General features: G+C 41.7%; 1 protein-coding gene across 2 annotated transcripts in view; it reads left to right on the forward strand.

Moving 5' to 3' along the window:
* cdc27 (cell division cycle 27) overlaps positions 1-16,454 on the forward strand; it is a 159,082-nt gene that overhangs the window by 103,441 nt on the left and 39,187 nt on the right. For both annotated transcript variants that reach the window (XM_060848636.1, XM_060848637.1), the window contains exons 9-12: positions 94-209; positions 1,600-1,708; positions 9,004-9,211; positions 12,912-13,084. In XM_060848636.1, coding sequence (XP_060704619.1) covers positions 94-209; positions 1,600-1,708; positions 9,004-9,211; positions 12,912-13,084 — 606 coding nt within the window. The remainder of the gene's footprint in view (positions 1-93; positions 210-1,599; positions 1,709-9,003; positions 9,212-12,911; positions 13,085-16,454) is intronic.

Raw genomic sequence — 16,454 nt, forward strand, 5'->3', positions numbered from 1 at the left:
TTTTTAGTGCAATGTTGTAAGGCAGATTGGCATTGGCAATTATTAGGTAATTAGCATAATTATTTCCTGTTGTTGTCTCCTGCTTAAACCAAGTCTGTAGCACGAATAACTCAAGGTGGAACCAAGTCAGTTTTTACGCAAAGTGGAAACAGTCGCGATGTAACTCCAACTCCACTGACTCAGTCACAAACGTCAGGTCCACAGACCAGGTAGGAGATCAGTTTTGCTTTTGTGTCCATTTTCATTCTTGAATGTGTATCTAGTAGATGTGGATTGAAAAGCAGGGAGTTGAACTGCGGTCAGTCATCAGTGATCTGTGGGAGTATAGTGCAAAAGACTTTGATTTGATTAGATTCCCTACAGCGTGGAAACAGGCCCTTTGACCCCACAAGTCCACACTGACCCTCCGAAGAGTAACTCACCCAGACCCATTTCACTCTGATTAATGCACCTAACACTATGGGCAATTTAGCATGGCCAGTTCACCTGACCTGTACATCTTCGGACTGGGAAGAAACCGGAGCACCCAGAGGAGACCTGTCCAAACATAGGGAGAATGTGCAAACTCCACACAGACAGTTGCCCGAGGCTGGAATCAACCCTGGATTTCTGGTGCTGTGAGGCAGCAGTGCTAACCACTGAGCCACCCTGCCGCCCTAACCAGAAGGGCTGAATATGTTCCTGTTTCTGGGATGTAAGAGTTACAAAACTGGATTCTTGTCCAGCTTATCTATCGTGAAACTGAGCAATGCGGAAAAGCCAGTAATAACTTAATATCACAAATCTCATGGGCCTGGCCAAAAAACATACTGATTCACTTGGAGTGAAGGTGACCAGGTGAATTTGACCTACTAAAACACCTTGTGCTTTCTGATGTGCAGGTTTAGGTTCAGATTGGGTTATTCATGGAGTACGGCAAATTGACACTTGCCTTTAGCATTGACTGAGCTGTGCATAACCGACCGGAAACAACAGACTTGGTGAAGTTACTTAAATCATAAACCCAAGTTGTGTGCAACCTACTTCCTTTTGAATTTCATTTGTTCTCCTAGGTTTGTTTCAGTAAAATTAATTATGAGTGTAAAGTAGAGCAGAATAGGACAGAATGGGGAAGGGTTACAATGTTAGAGGACTGCGAGAAAACAGCTCACGTATGTAGAGTTAGAATGGGACGTAACAGTTGGTGGGGGGAAAGATGATCTGCAGGCAGGGATGGGGAGAGTGAGCAGTGTGTGAATAGATCTAGGATAGAAAAGCAATGTTTACTCAGATCTGCAGGAATATGATGATATTCAATTTCACATTCAATTCAACAGTGTATTCACCTTTTGATAGTTCACAAACATGTAAAACGTAAGAAGCCAATGAACAATCGAGTACTAATCAAGAATTGAAATGCGAAATTTTTTTTTCAAAATTTGTAGAATTGTAATACCCAAATAGTGCCTGTTGTGCTGTTGAAAACAAATATTTCAGGCTGTGGAGCTGGACTGTACTACTTATAATCAAATAACTGAGAGTTGATCTTGCCCAAAACACTGAGGAGCTGTGAAGCCTGCATAAAATAACTGATTTCTCTGTCATAATCTTGTTGTTCAGTGCAACGCAGGTACTGTTTCCAACCAGCACAGTTCCCACAAATGCACCTGGCAATGCACCACCCCGAAGAAGTTCCAGACTCTTTACAAGTGCCAGTTCAACTACAAAGGTAACTGGCTTTATTGTCATGTTTACTTCAGATTGTACAAACTATTCTGCTGATTCTTCCCCTTTGCAGTATTCAGTTCTATTCTTCTAATAGAATAGAATCTCTACAGTGTGAAAGCAAGCAGGCCATTTGGCCCAACAAGTCCACACCAACCCTCAGAAGAGTAATCCACTCAGACCCATTCCCCTACCCTATTACTCTACATTTACCCCTGATGAATGCACCTAACTGACACATCCCTGACAACAATGGACAATTTAGTATGGCCAGCTTACCTAACCTGCACATCTTGGGATTGTGGGAGGAAATCGGAGCACCTGGAGGAAACCCACCCTTCAGACAGTCACCCGAGGCTGGAATCAAACACTGGTCCCTGGCAATGTGAGGCAGCAACGCTCGCCACTGTGCTGTAATGTTTGCACTCAAAAGAAATAAAATATTAAACATTACAACACAGTACAGGCCCTTCGGACTTCTGTTGTGCCAACCTGTGAAACTAATCTGAAACCCATCTAACCTACACCATTCCATTCTCATCAATATGCTGATCCAATGATCGTTTAATTGCCCTTAAAGGTGGCAAGTGTACTACTGCTGCAGGCAGTGTGTTCCACATCCCTACTACTGAGTAGGGAAACTACCTCTGACATCTGTCGTCTATCTATCACCCCTCAATTTAAAGCTATGTTGCCACGTGCTAGCTATCGCCATCTGAGGGAAAAGGCTCTTGCTGTCCTCTCTATCTTACCCTCTGATTTTCTTTTAGTCTCAATTAAGTCATTTATCAACTTCTTCTGTCTAACGAAAACAGCCTCAAGTCCCTCAGCCTTTCTTCATAAGACCTTCCATCCATACCAGGCAACATCCTAGTTAATCTTCTCTGCATCCTTTCCAATGCTTCTATATCCTTCCTATATTGCGGTGACCAGAACTGTATGCAGTACTCCAAGTGTGGCCACACCAGAGGTTTATACAACTGCAGCATGACCTCATGGTTCCAACACTCAATCCCTCGACCAATAAAAGCGAACATACCATATGTCGGCTCAACAACCCTATCAACCTGGGTGGCAACTTTCAAGGGTCTGAGTACCTGGATGCTGAGCCTTCTGTTTATCTGCACAACTGAGAATCTTACCATTCGCCCAGTACTCTGCATTCCTGTTACTCCTTCCAAAGTGAATCACCACACACTTTACACATTAAACTCCTTTTACCACCTCTCAGCCCAGCTCTGCAGCCTATCTATAAACCTACAACCTGTAACCTACAACATCCTTCGTCACTGTCCACAACTCTACCAACCTTAACTCTTTATGCAGAGTGTGGTTAGGGCGTGGAATGCCCTACCTGCTAATGTAGTCAATTCAGCCACATTAGGGAGATTGAAACAATCCTTAGATAAGGCACATGAATGATTTTGGGATAGTGCCGGGGGACGAGCTGCGAATAGTTCACAGGTCAGCGCATCATTAAGGGCCGAAGGGCCTGTTCTGCGCTGTATTATTCTCTGTTCTATGTCATCTGCAAATTTACTAACCCATCCTTTTATGCCTTGTCCAGGTCATTTAGGAAAATGACAAACAACAGTGCACCCAAAACAGCTCCTTGTGGTACACCACTAGTAACTGAACTCCAGGATGAACATTTCCTATTAACCACCCCCCTCTGTCGTCTTTCAGATAGCCAATTTCTGATCCAAACTGCTAAATCACTCTCTATTCCGTGTCTCCGTATTTTGTGCAATAGCTAACTGTGGGGAACCTTACCAAACACTTCACTGAAATCCATATACACCACATCAACTGCTTTACCCTTCTCTCTGTTTGGTCACCGTCTCAAAGAACTCAATATGGTTTGTGAGACACAACCTACCCTTCACAAAACCACGTTGACTATTCCTAATCACATTATTCCTTTCTGGATGATTGTAAATCCTATCTCTTATACCTTTACAAACCCTTTACCCACAACCGATGTAAGATTCACTGGCCTATAATTTCTAGGGTTGTCTCTCCTTCCCTTTTTGAACAAGGGAACAACATTTGCTCTCCTCCAGTCTTCTGGCACTATTCCTGTCGACAATGACGACATAAAGATCCAAACCCAAGGGTTTGCAGTCTTCTCCCTGGCTTCCCAGAGAATCTTAGGATAAATCCCATCTGGCCTGGGGGCACTTCTATTTTTACCCTTTCCAGAATTGCTAACACTGTCTCTTTGTAAACCTCAATCCCATCTCATCCAGCGTCTCAGTATTCTTCTCGACCACATTGTACTTTTCTAGTGTGAATACTGATGAAAAGTATTCACTTAGCACTTCCCTATCTCCTTTGACTCCACGCGCAACTTCACATTACTGTCTTTGGCCCCTAATCTTACTCTAGTCATTCTTTTCTTCCTGATAGTTCTATCTGCCAACAACTTCTCATGTCCCCTCCTGGCTCTTCTTGGCTCTCTCCTTGAAGTGTTTCCTGTGTTAACTTATAACTCAAGTACCCTAACTGAGCCTTCACCTCACAACCTAACAAGCCGCCGACTTCCTCTTGACAAGAGAGGGCTTTTGCCCGAAACGTCGATTTCGCTGCTCGTTGGATGCTGCCTGAACTGCTGTGCTCTTCCAGCACCACTGATCCAGAATCTGGTTTCCAGCATCTGCAGTCATTGTTTTGCCACATTTAGTAAACCATGGCTCCTTTGCTCGACAACTTCCTCCCTTCCCTACAGGCACATAATTATCAAGGGCCCGCAGTAGCTGGCCCTTGAATGAGCTTCACATTTCAATTGTGCAGTTTCCTTCCCCATCCTATGCATCCTAGATCTTGCCTCATCATATCGCAATTGCCTTTCCCCAAGCTGTATATCTTGCTATGTGGTACATACCTATCCCTTTCCATCACCTAAAGTAAACATAACCGAATTGTAGTCACTATCATCAAGTTCTCACCTCCCACCAAATTTAACACTTGGCAGGGTTCATTACTCAGTACCAAATCCTATGTGGCCTTGCCCCTTGTTGGCCTGTTTACATACTGTATCAGGAAACCCTCCTGCACACATTGAACAAAAACTGATGCACCTAAAGTACTTCAACTATAGTATTCTCAGTCAATATTTGGAAATTAAACCCCCCCCCCCCCCCCCCCAAAAAAAAAACAACTGTCACTCTCACTCCTACTGAGGATCATCTTTGCTATCCTGTCCTCTACATCTCTGGAACTATTTGGAGGCCTACACAATCAGACTTCTGTAGATGCTAGAAATGTGAACATGAAAAGTTAGCAACGAGACAGCACAGGAATGAGCCCTTCAGCCCATTGAGTCTGTGCTGATCATAATGCCATTCTAAACTAGTCCCATCTGTCTGCTTGTGGTCCATATGCCTATATTCCCTGCATGTTCATGTGTCTCTCCAAGTGCCTTTTAAATGTGAAATAACTCTTCATTTCTGGAATTTTCATGGTTTCAAATACTCTTCCAATGCCCTGAATGTTCTTAATGTCATGAGGTGTCCAAAATTGTAAGTGATTCTTTGGATATGTCTTTTTCTAGCGTCTTGTACAAATTTGGTGTTACTGTTCAGCAGAGCTGCTTTGCACAGAACAATGAATTTGTCTCTTTGTGGTCTTTTTCTGTCTGCATTCATAAAGATCTATGTATCTGCACTCCTAGATTTTCTGCTGCAGTCTATTATGGTTGTTATGCCCAGATAACCTTCCATTTTTTAAAGCTGTTGGTACCGCAGCTTGCACAATATTAAATTGAAACAACTGTCTTTGCCTGTCTGTCTTTTCAACATTTTCAAAAATAAACATTGTTCTGGACTAATGCCATTCAACTGCATTTCAGAATACCTAGCATCTCCCTCTCAACCACCCCACAAATCTTTCCCAATTGTCTTTCCTGTATTTCTGCATCAAATATAAACATTAAAATTTGGAACAGAAGTCGGCTGTTTGAGCCTTGTGGCCTTTTCTGCCATTCAATAACATAATGGTCAATCTGGTTTGAATTCAGAATTCCATATTCCCTTTAATCCTTGATTTATATTGATCCTCTTGCCCAACAAAAAATTGATTTACCTCCACATTTAAATACTCAGTGGCTTCACTTCCATTGTTCTCTGAAGCAGATTTTCCAAAATTGGACCAGTGTCTGAGAGAGAAAATCCACCCAACCTGGCTGAGTGCAGTTCTAGCAATACCCAAGAGGTTCAGCACCATTCGAGCTGAAGCAGCCTGCTTAATTTGACCACATCCGCTATTGTTGACTCACTCCATCACCATTATAGTGAGCAGCAGTCTGTTATCCTTAAACAGCATTCTAAACCTAAAACTACTCCATCAAAAGGAAAAGGGTCATGGGGCATGAAAACCGGTCCTTTGGCCCAACTAGCTGTCAACTAGGTTTCCTAAACTTAATTAGTCCAATTTGCCTGCATTTAGCCCTAATCACTTGACAGCTTTCCTATCCATGTAGCTGTCCAAATGTCTTTTAAATGATGTAATTGTACTTGCCTGTACCGATGTCCTCTGGCAGATCATTCCATATATGCGTGAAAAAGTTTCCCTCTGGTCTCTGTTTAAATCATTCCTCTGTCACATTAAATCCATGCCTTCTAACTTTGGACTCCCCTACACTAGTGAAAAGACCTTTTACTATTCACCTTATCTATGCTTCTCATGACCTTTATGAACTTCTAAGAAGTCACCTCTCAGCCTCCTGCATACCAAAGGGAAAAAATTTCAGTCTCTCCTTATAACTCAAACCTTCTTAACATCGTAAATTTTTTTTGCATCCTATCCAGCTCAGTGAATTCTCTGTAAAGCAGAGAAACCAGAATTGCATGCAGCACTCCAAATCTAGCTTTACCAATGTCTTGCACAACAGTAACATGCTATCCCAACTCCTGTTCTCAGTGCTCTGACTGATGAGGCCAGAACTGCCAAACATTTTCTTCACCCTGTCTACCTGTGACACCACTTTAAAGGAACACTATAAATGTACTTCTTGGTTTCTCAGTCCAACACTTGCCACTTGGCACTAACTGCGTAAACCCTGCCCTAGTTCATCTAACCAAAATGCAACACCTTGTATACATCTAAATTAAAGCTGAAAATGTGTTGCTGGTTAAAGCACAGCAGGTCCGGCAGCATCCAAGGAATAGGAAATTCGACGTTTCGGGCTTGGCGCACACTCCTCATTCCTGATGAAGGGCTTATGCCCGAAACGTCGGATTTCCTATTCCTTGGATGCTGCCTGACCTGCTGTGCTTTAACCAGCAACACATTTTCAGCTGTGATCTCCAGCATCTGCAGACCTCATTTTTTACATCTAAATTAAACTCCATCTGCCATTCCTCAGTCCACTGGCCCAGTTGATGGCGATTCTGTTGTATCCTTAGGTAACAACCTTCAATGTCCACTGTCAACCATCAATTTTGGTTACATCTGCAAACTTATTAACCATGCTTTCCATGTTCTCATCCAAATCGTTCGTATGAACTATGAAGAACAGTGGACCTGCAATGATCCTTGCAGCACATCAATGGCAGCACAGGCCTCCAGTCTGACAAACAACCTTTTACCACTGCCCTCTTTTTTTTCTACCAATTTTGTCTCCAGTTGTCTTGCTCTCCTTGGATCCCAGGTGATTTAACCTTACTAACCAGGCTACAAAAGCTTCTTGTTGAAACCCTTGCCAAAGCCGATATCAACAATGTTCAGGAAGGCAGCTTACCACCGCCTTCTCAACGTCAACTAGGAATGGGCAATAAATTAACACCCAAGTCCCATAAGTGAATTAGAGAAAAAAACCTAATAACCCAAAATTTTAAAGTAGTTCTGGACTCATCCACAAGGGACAACATTCTTTTGATATCTACTTTAAGACCATTCATGGTCTTGGAAACATAAATTGAATCACCCTTCATTTCTTATGAAGTCTGTCCATTCTTTTCTAGTAAGACAGTCTTACTAGATGTTAACTGTTGAGTTAATTTATTTAATTTGAGCCATTTGACCTGTCTTAGATTTTGTAAATATTTGACATCTCAGTCACTATTGTCACGATGTCCTTGTGAATGCTTAGAAGCAGTAATCGCTTTAAATGCTACCTGTTCCCTTCTAGTCCTTCGATACTCTCACTCATCTGATTCTTCTCTTGTCCTTGACAAAGATAGTGAAATGCTCTGCCTCGTTTAACGCTTCGTATTTGTAACTGTCAGACTTTATCTTTTGCTAGTGACTGCTCTTCCATGCATTTGTTTTTTCAGACCACTTCAACCACACCCTTTTAGGGTTTGTCAAGTTAATTCCTCTCCTCATCATCCCATAGCTTTTTTTTTGTGTTTATCTATTTAGGTGTATTAATGTACACTTGCTAATTTGAGGTACAAATATTCCAAGTTGAGCATAGTGCTTTTAAAAATGATCCAGTTCTCGACTGAATTGTTGAGCTATGTGCCTCTCCAACCCTTAATTTAGTTTTGGAGTGTCCTCAATTTCTTATATCACTATTCAAACAGGATCATTGATGCCTCTGAATCCCATATCATGTTAAATTTAATAAAAGCAATTTGAGGCATTTGGCCTATCTCACAAATGACTCATGTGGTATATAAATTTCAGTACCAGTGTGATGCTTGACCTGCAGGCTGTGTCCTCGAAAGACTAGCGAATCATAACAAACAATATATCCCTTCAGCAATTTGCAAAAGCAAGATACTGCCCGAGCCCTCCCAACTCGCACTTTCAAAACTGAACAGTATCTTCTGCTGGATGTGATTCTATGGTGGGGCAGTGTTTGCGAAACCATCCTAAACGTGTGATTAATTATGGTGGCAACATTAGTAGGGTTGTCAGTCAGGCCTATAGTGTGACTCACCTGTGTGTGCTAAAAGTGCACATATACATACAACAGGGTTCTGTTCTTTATACACAGTGTAGACACACCATGGCTGTTTCAGCTGAACAAAATAGGTGACAGTTATTCTTCGGCTAATTTCTAGGAGCAGTGTTTTAACCAATCAATCTGCCTGGTTTGAAATTCTCTCATGGAAATACTAGTATTAGAGTTCACTTGCCAGCTCATGCTCTCGTACAGAATAAATATTTTCCCTTTCCTTTCGTAATTCTAATGAATTGTCTGAGTGCAAAACAAAAGCTGTTTTTTAAGCTTACATTTAGCTTGCATTCAAAAGTGTTTACATTTGAATACTATAGAAGTCCTTGTGCTAATTAAGTTGCTGATATTCTTCAGCTGCCTATGTGCTCAGTTGTGTGCATGTTTTCAAATAGGAGAACAGTAAAAAGCTGAAGATGAAGTTTCCACCTAAAATTCCGAACAGGAAGCCAAAAAACAAAACCAGTAAAGGAGGCATAACACAGCCAAACCTCAATGACAGCCTAGAGATTAGCAAACTGGATTCTTCAGTCATTTCTGAAGGCAAAGTCTCCTCTGTCACACCTCAAGTACAGGCCTTTAATATACAGAAAGCAGCTGCAGGTGAGTGCCCTGTCTCTGAAATCAGCCTGTAATGGGTTGGCTCAGTATGTCTTCACAGACTAAAAATACTTTGTTGTATGTAGTAATTCTGTGACCTTCTATTTTTTAGAGATACTGTTGAGATTTATAATTTTCTAGCTTTGGTATGTGTGTAACCTGACACCAGCAGTTTAATTTATCTGGAATAAAATGTTTTCCTTTTTTTTCCCCAAATCAGTGTTACCTTAAGAGTCTCAAGGTTTTTACTCTTCTAGTCTGTAGTTTCTTTCCCCTTTAAGTTTGTACTCTGATTCCTTGCTGTGGATTATTTCATAGACGTTTGCTACATTCCGGGACCTCTTTGATCATGTAATTTATGTGAGCCTTTGGCGTCAGAATGTTTCACTTAGTTGTATCACAGCTATGCTCAATCCTGGCCTCCCATGAATCCTCACAGCCTTTTTAGCAGCAGGAATCCTGGTTGACTAGTTTCTGTTCCCCTTTCCCAAAAGACCCGGTGGTAATACCAAATACTCTTGTATCAACTGACTCTCAGCAGTTACAAACTCCTTCACATCCCACTTATCAAGGAAAATCACTGCATAATCTTCTCTCATAATTTTCAGTGTTTGAGTTGTTTTTGTTGGTTTTATGCTACTACCCAACGGAAAGATGGTTATTCCTACTGTAGGACGTAAACTTTTCATTTCCCAGTTGCAACTTGTCTTCTTTATCTATTGTTTTGCTGCTGTGCATTAGTCATTGAATCTTAAAGTTTCAGCACACGAGAAGGACATTCAGCCCATGTCTACACTGGTCAACCCAGACCTTCTCAGTCATGTTCCTTTTGAAATATGAGGAGCCCAGATTGCTCCAGTATCTCCACAGAATTCAAGCCTGTGATACTTGGAGCTTGTCTGTTCTGTCTCCTTTGCTTGTCTACCTGCAGTTTTGGTGAGACAAATGATACCCAATCCTCAAACCAAGTCTGAGTCCAGTGGGATTCCATAGGTGCTAGTGTTTGAGCCCTTGCTAATTGTTGTTTATATAAATGACCCAAACTTGAACGCTTGGGAGGGTTAATCTGTAAGTTTGCAAATAATACAAAAGTTGGCAGGATGGTAAATAATGAGGAGGATAGCCTTACGGTACAGGAAGATACAGATTTCCTGATCAGTGGCAAATGGAATTCAATCTGATAAGTGAGATGATGCAGGATCAGAGGGACCTTGGTGTGCATGTGTATGTTTCTTAAAGCCTCATGACCAGTGGATAAAGTGGTAAAGAAGGGGCATTTGGTATATTTGTCTTTAGTAACAAAGGCAGAGAGCTTCAGAGTAGGGAGGTTGTGGTGGAACTGAGTAAAATGTTGTTTAAGCCACAGCTAGTGTGCAATTCTGGAATTCATGTTTCTAGGGGGAATGAGAGAGCACTGGAGGTGGTGCAAAAGAGACTGACCAAGATGTTGCCTAGGCTGGAGAGTTTGTTACAAAGAGAGTTTGGGTAAAGTGGGGTTATTTTCCTTTAGAGCAGAGGAGACTTGGTTGAGATTGATTAAATTTGAGTGGCATAGACATGGTAGACAAATTATTTCAAATTCAGAAATACAAGTATTCTTAAAATCATCCTTGGGATATGGGCATGGTTGGCTGGGCAAGCGTTCATTGTCAGTTTTTAGTTGCTCCTGAGAAGGGGATGGTCAGCTGCTTCTTGAACTGCTGCAGTCTATGTGCTGTAGTTACAAATGGAAGTATGAAGAAAATATAATTTGCTTGTGCAAAGAAAAAGATGGAGCAAAAACATAATTTTAACAAAGAGTAGCAAATATGAGCATTAAAATAGCAGCAAAGGTAACTCAAAACCTTTTTTGCCTTTGAAGAAGTAGAGGTAGAGAGAAACACAGTTGGCTCTAAGTTCTAATCACTGGTCACAGTCTTGAGAGAAGAGTGAAAATGATTGGGACCAAGTTAAGAAGTTGGCAGCTCATTCCATATCATACCACCCACTGTGTAAAACAAAAAAGTTGCCCCTCGGGTTCCTTTTTTATTCTTTGCCCTCTCACCTTAAACTGATGCCCTCTCATCCTCGATTCCTCTGGGAGAAAAAGACTGAGTGCATTCACCCTATCCATGCCTCTGCTGATCTTATGCGCTTCTATAAGATCCACCCCTCAGTCTCCTATGCTCTAAAGAAAGAAATCCTAGCTTGTTCTGCATTCTTTCCAGTTCAGTAACATCCTTCCTATAGCAAGGTGACCAAAACTGAACACAATATTCCAAGTGCAGCGTCACCAATTTCCTGTACAACTGCAACATAACTTCCCAACAACTTCATTAGTCAGGGCACTGAGTATAGGCCAGTATGCCACTGCCTTATCTATCTGTGATACCATTTTCAGCAAACTGTGCACCTGAACCCCAAGGTTCCTCTTCCACGACACTCCTTGAGCCCCTACCATGAAACTCCAACCTTGATTTGACTTTCCAAAATGCAAGGCCTCGCACTTGCTTACATTAAACTCCATTTGCAATTTGTCTGCCCACTTCCCCAGCTGATCGAGGTCCTGCTGCAATCTCTGATAACCTTCCTCACTGGTCACGATACTGCTCATTTTAGTGTCATCAGCAAGCTTATTAATCGTGCCTTTGTACATTCTCATCCAAATCATTGATATAGATGACAAACAACAATGGGCCCAGCACTGACCCTGAGGCACTCCACTAGTCACAGGCTTCAGTCTAACAAGCATTTCCCACTATTAACCTCTACTTCCTACCGTCAAGCCATTTGTGTATCCAATTTGTCAGATTCCCCTAGGTTCCATGCGATCCAACCTTCCTGAGCAGCCTACCATGTGAAACCTTATCAAAGGCCTTACTGAAATCCACATACCTTAAATCTACTGCCAACCTCGCTGGTCACTTCATCAAAGAACTCTAACAAGTTTGTGAGACATTATCTCCATGCACAAAGCCATGCTGACTACTTGTAATCAAACACTGTCTTTCCAAATGCATATATTTCTTAACTCCATCTTCTCAAGTAACTTGCCCACCACAGATGTTAGGTTTACTCTTCGATCGTTCCCAGGTTTTTCTTTGCAATCCTTTTTGAATAAGGGCACAACATTCCTCCAATCTTCCTGGACCTCGTTTATGGCTAACAACAATGCTAAAATATGAGTCAGGGCCCCCACAACGTCTTTTCTAGCCTCTTGCAGTGTTCTTGTATATATCTCGTCAGGACCAGGAGATTTATTCACCTTCATACATTCTAATGCATCCAACACCACCTCTACAGTGATTATGGACTGTCCCCAAGATATGACCTCTAACTTGCCCAAGTTCACAAAACAATGTGCAGCAGTGTGTCATCTTCATTGTTCTAGAAGCTCACTGATTTTCAAAATTACATGAAAACGCATTCTTATAGTTTTTCTTTCTCCAACTTTACATGATTCCTTTCTAGTCCGGGACAAATTAAAATCCTTCATTTACAAACTGATGTCAATTCTTAAATAAGAATAACAGCTCAGAATCTTGCTGCCTGATTAATCTTTATCAGAAATGTTATTCAAGGTCTTATTCAAGTAATCCTGAGGGCTAATTTCCTTCAAAAGCTTGATGTGGGGATGATCTTTGGAGTTGCTGTTCACGTTGTCATCGAGACTTGTTCTGTATTACCTAATAGTGAGACTTCCTTTTTTTTTAATCAATGCCAGATGGACTGATGAACCTTCTGCGTGAAATGGGTAAAGGCTATTTGGCACTTTGTTCTTACAACTGTAAAGATGCAATCAGTATCCTGAGTCAGCTGCCTTCACATCACTACAACACCGGTTGGGTACTATGTCAGATAGGCAGAGCACATTTTGAGCTGGCTGAATATATGCAGGTAAGTGGATGGCTGAATTAACAAAACATGTTTGAATTTGTTCTTGGGAACTTTGGATATAAGGAGAGTAGAAAAACATTTAGACATGGAATTACGGTTGCTAAAATGGGCAAAGATACGTCCTTGTCTGACAGGATAAAGGAAAATCCCAAAATTGTGTGTGTGTGTGTGTGTGTGTGTGTGTGTGCGTGCGCGCGCTGCAACAAAGTAGCTAGGCAAAGGTCAAGGAAGAATTTATGTATGGAGTTGGAGGAAGTGGTGAGGTCCTTAATGAAAGAGAAAGAGGTGATGGATCTTGCAAGGGGTATATTACAAAGCATGTCAATAAAGAAAGGTGGTAGTATTGTGTGTTTTGAGAAGCATTAAGGTAGATATGTCCCTAGGATAATGTAATGTATGAGGGGAGGGGAGAAAGGAAATTGCTGGGGCCTTGTAGAAAATGGTTGTATTGTTTTCAGTCACAGGAGAGGTCCAGAGAACTGGAAAATAGGCAATCTTGCTCCTATGTTTAAGAAGTGCCACAGGGATAATCTGGGAAATTACAGGCTTATGACCTTTGTTAATGGTAGGGAAATTATTGAAGGAGGTTCTTAGGTACAGGATTTACACACCTTTGGAAAAGTATGGACTTATTTTCAATAGGCAGCATGGCTTTGTGCAGGGGAGGTCATGTCTCTCAAACTAAGTTGAGCTTTTTTGAGGAAGTGGCAAAGATGATTTGAGCGTCGGACATTGGCTGTTGTCTACATGGACTTCAGTGGAGCCTTTGACAAGGTCCCTCATGGCAGGCTGACACAGAAGGTGAGGATGTATGGCACCTACAGTGAGCTGAGGAGATGGATACAGTGCTATCTTAGTCATAGACAGAAAGTAGTAGTAGAAGGGTGTTTTATTGACTGGAGATCTGTGACCAGTAGTGTTACACAAGGATCAGTGCTGGGATTACTGTTGTTTGTAATATATAGAAATGATTTTGGAGGAGAGTGTAGGTGCGGGTTATGACTTTATGGATGATACAAAGATTGGAGGAGCTGAAGATAGTGAGGCGGATTGCTAGAGGATACGAAAGGAGACTTGGGCAGAGAAATGCAGATGGAATTTAATCCCAGCTAAGTGTGAAGTTATGCATTTTGGAAGGTGGAATGCAAAATGAAAGAATACAGTAAATGGCAGAAACCATAGCATCATTCACATTAAAGAGGGATCTAGGCATACAGTTCCAAGATTCCCTGAAAATGGCAAGTGGATAAGGTGGTTAAGAAGGCATTTGGCATGCTTGCCTTCACCGGCCAGGACATCAAGTGGTTATACTTTTGGCAGTGCGACTTGGCTATAACATGGCTAAGAACTAGGGAGCAGTATCCTGGAGGATGCATACATCTATTGGCAATAGTGTGATTACAGTGGGGATCAGTTTGCACAATTTGTTCTGCATATGTGCTGATGTATACGCTGAAATCTTTATACTAGCGCCAGTTTCTTACCATTCTGTGTATGGTGCTGGTCTTCATGCAGTTCTGTGCATGCACCAATGTCGGCTAACAACAGAGCAGCTTTTTGTGAAAGGACTGTGCAGACAGCAGTTTTCTTAGATTTTTCAAATATACTGTTTTAAATTTAGTTTAGGTTAGATTAGATTCGATTCCCAACAGTGTGCCCAACAAGTCCACACCGGCCCTCCAAAGAGTAACCCACCCAGAACCATTTCCCTCTGACTAATGCACCTATCACTATGGGCAATTTTAGAACGGCCAATTCAACTGACCTGCACATCTTTGGACTGTGGGAGGAAACCGGAGCACCCGGAGGAGACACACACAGACACTGGGAGAATGTGCAAACTCCACACAGACAGTCGCCTGAGGCTGCAATCAACCCTGGGACCCTGGTGCTGTAAGGCAGCAGTGCTGATTAGCACGGTGATTACTGAGCCACTGTGCCACCCCAGTTTCATCACTTCTGTTTCATTAATAAATATAATTTCAACCTTTTTTCAGGCTGCGCTATACTTTGCGTTCGATGTCTGGGTGATTTTTGAGTGATTTGTGAGTGATATTTTTAGCAGGTCTTCCCTAACCTCACTTTTCCCATAGGCCCTATTATTTCTATTAAGTGATTTTTGAATCAGCAAGGTTTTGTGAGAATGCAACTATGGCATTATTGGAGAACTCGCTAAATAAAAATTAGCAAGTCATGTTGTTGCTATTTCGAACTTCAGTTAGGCCATGCTTTGAATATTGTGCAGTTCTGGCCACCACACTGCCAGAAGGATGTGGAGACTTTGAAGAGGGGCCATAAGAGGTTTGCAAGGATGTTGCCTGGTTTTGGAGGTTGTTAGCTATGAGGAGAGATTGGACAAATTTTATCTTCACTTGAATGTTGAAGGATGGGAGGGATCCTGAATAGAAGTTTACAAAATTGAGAGACACGGATTCAATGGACAGTTGCAGTTGTTGCGTATGGGTTCGCTGAGATGGAAAATCGTTGTGCAGATGTTTCATCCCCTTTTGAGGTGACATCCTCCGTGCTGCACTGTGTCAGTTGGAATTTGCTTAGTTTCATTCCTGTTGCTTCCAGTTGCCGGTTCTGGTTGTCAGTCTTTTCCCCAGGATTGAAATGTCAATTACAAGGAATCTTGTGAGCTTAAGGTCAAAGGGGGAAAACTTAAGAGATGAGGTGCCTGAAAGACATTGCCAGAGGGGGTGGTAGCATGACAAAAACACTTGAAGCATCTTGACAGGTAGGTGAATAAGCAGGAAACAGTGGGATTTGGACTATATAGAGACAAAAGGTTTTCAGTTCAGAAAGGCATTGTGTGTCATCACAGGGTTAGTAGGCTAAAGGACCTGTTGCAGTACTGTGCTGTTCTGTTTTTAAACTGAGGGATCTTGACATGATGCACGAGGAAAGGATGTTTCCATTTATTGGAGAATCTTGAACTAGGAGTTGATATTTAAAAATCTGGAGGCACCTATTTAAGAGGAGAATTTTTCTTCCTGACGGTTGAGAGATTTTGGAACATGCTTTCTCAAATTTTTATAAGGCATAGATTCTGATACGCAAGGGAGCTAAAGTTTATCAAGAGTAATCAGATAAGCCATAATCATCATCAATGACAGAGCAGACTCACAGGGCCAAATGGCGATACACTCCAAATTTGAATGACCATATGTACCAGTTAATGAAATCTAGGTTATTATAGCTCAAAAATAAAACAAGTGTGATACACTGAACACAAGATCTGCATTTTCCCAGACCAGAAGGAACCCTCTGGAAATAGCAGGCAATAACTAGTCAAGTTTTAAACTCAAAATGATTAACAGGAACTGTTGTGGAATATGACCAGCAGCTTACTACATGCAATCAGTCT

Source organism: Hemiscyllium ocellatum, chromosome 32, assembly GCF_020745735.1.
Source record: "Hemiscyllium ocellatum isolate sHemOce1 chromosome 32, sHemOce1.pat.X.cur, whole genome shotgun sequence".
NCBI classification, from domain to species: domain Eukaryota; kingdom Metazoa; phylum Chordata; class Chondrichthyes; order Orectolobiformes; family Hemiscylliidae; genus Hemiscyllium; species Hemiscyllium ocellatum.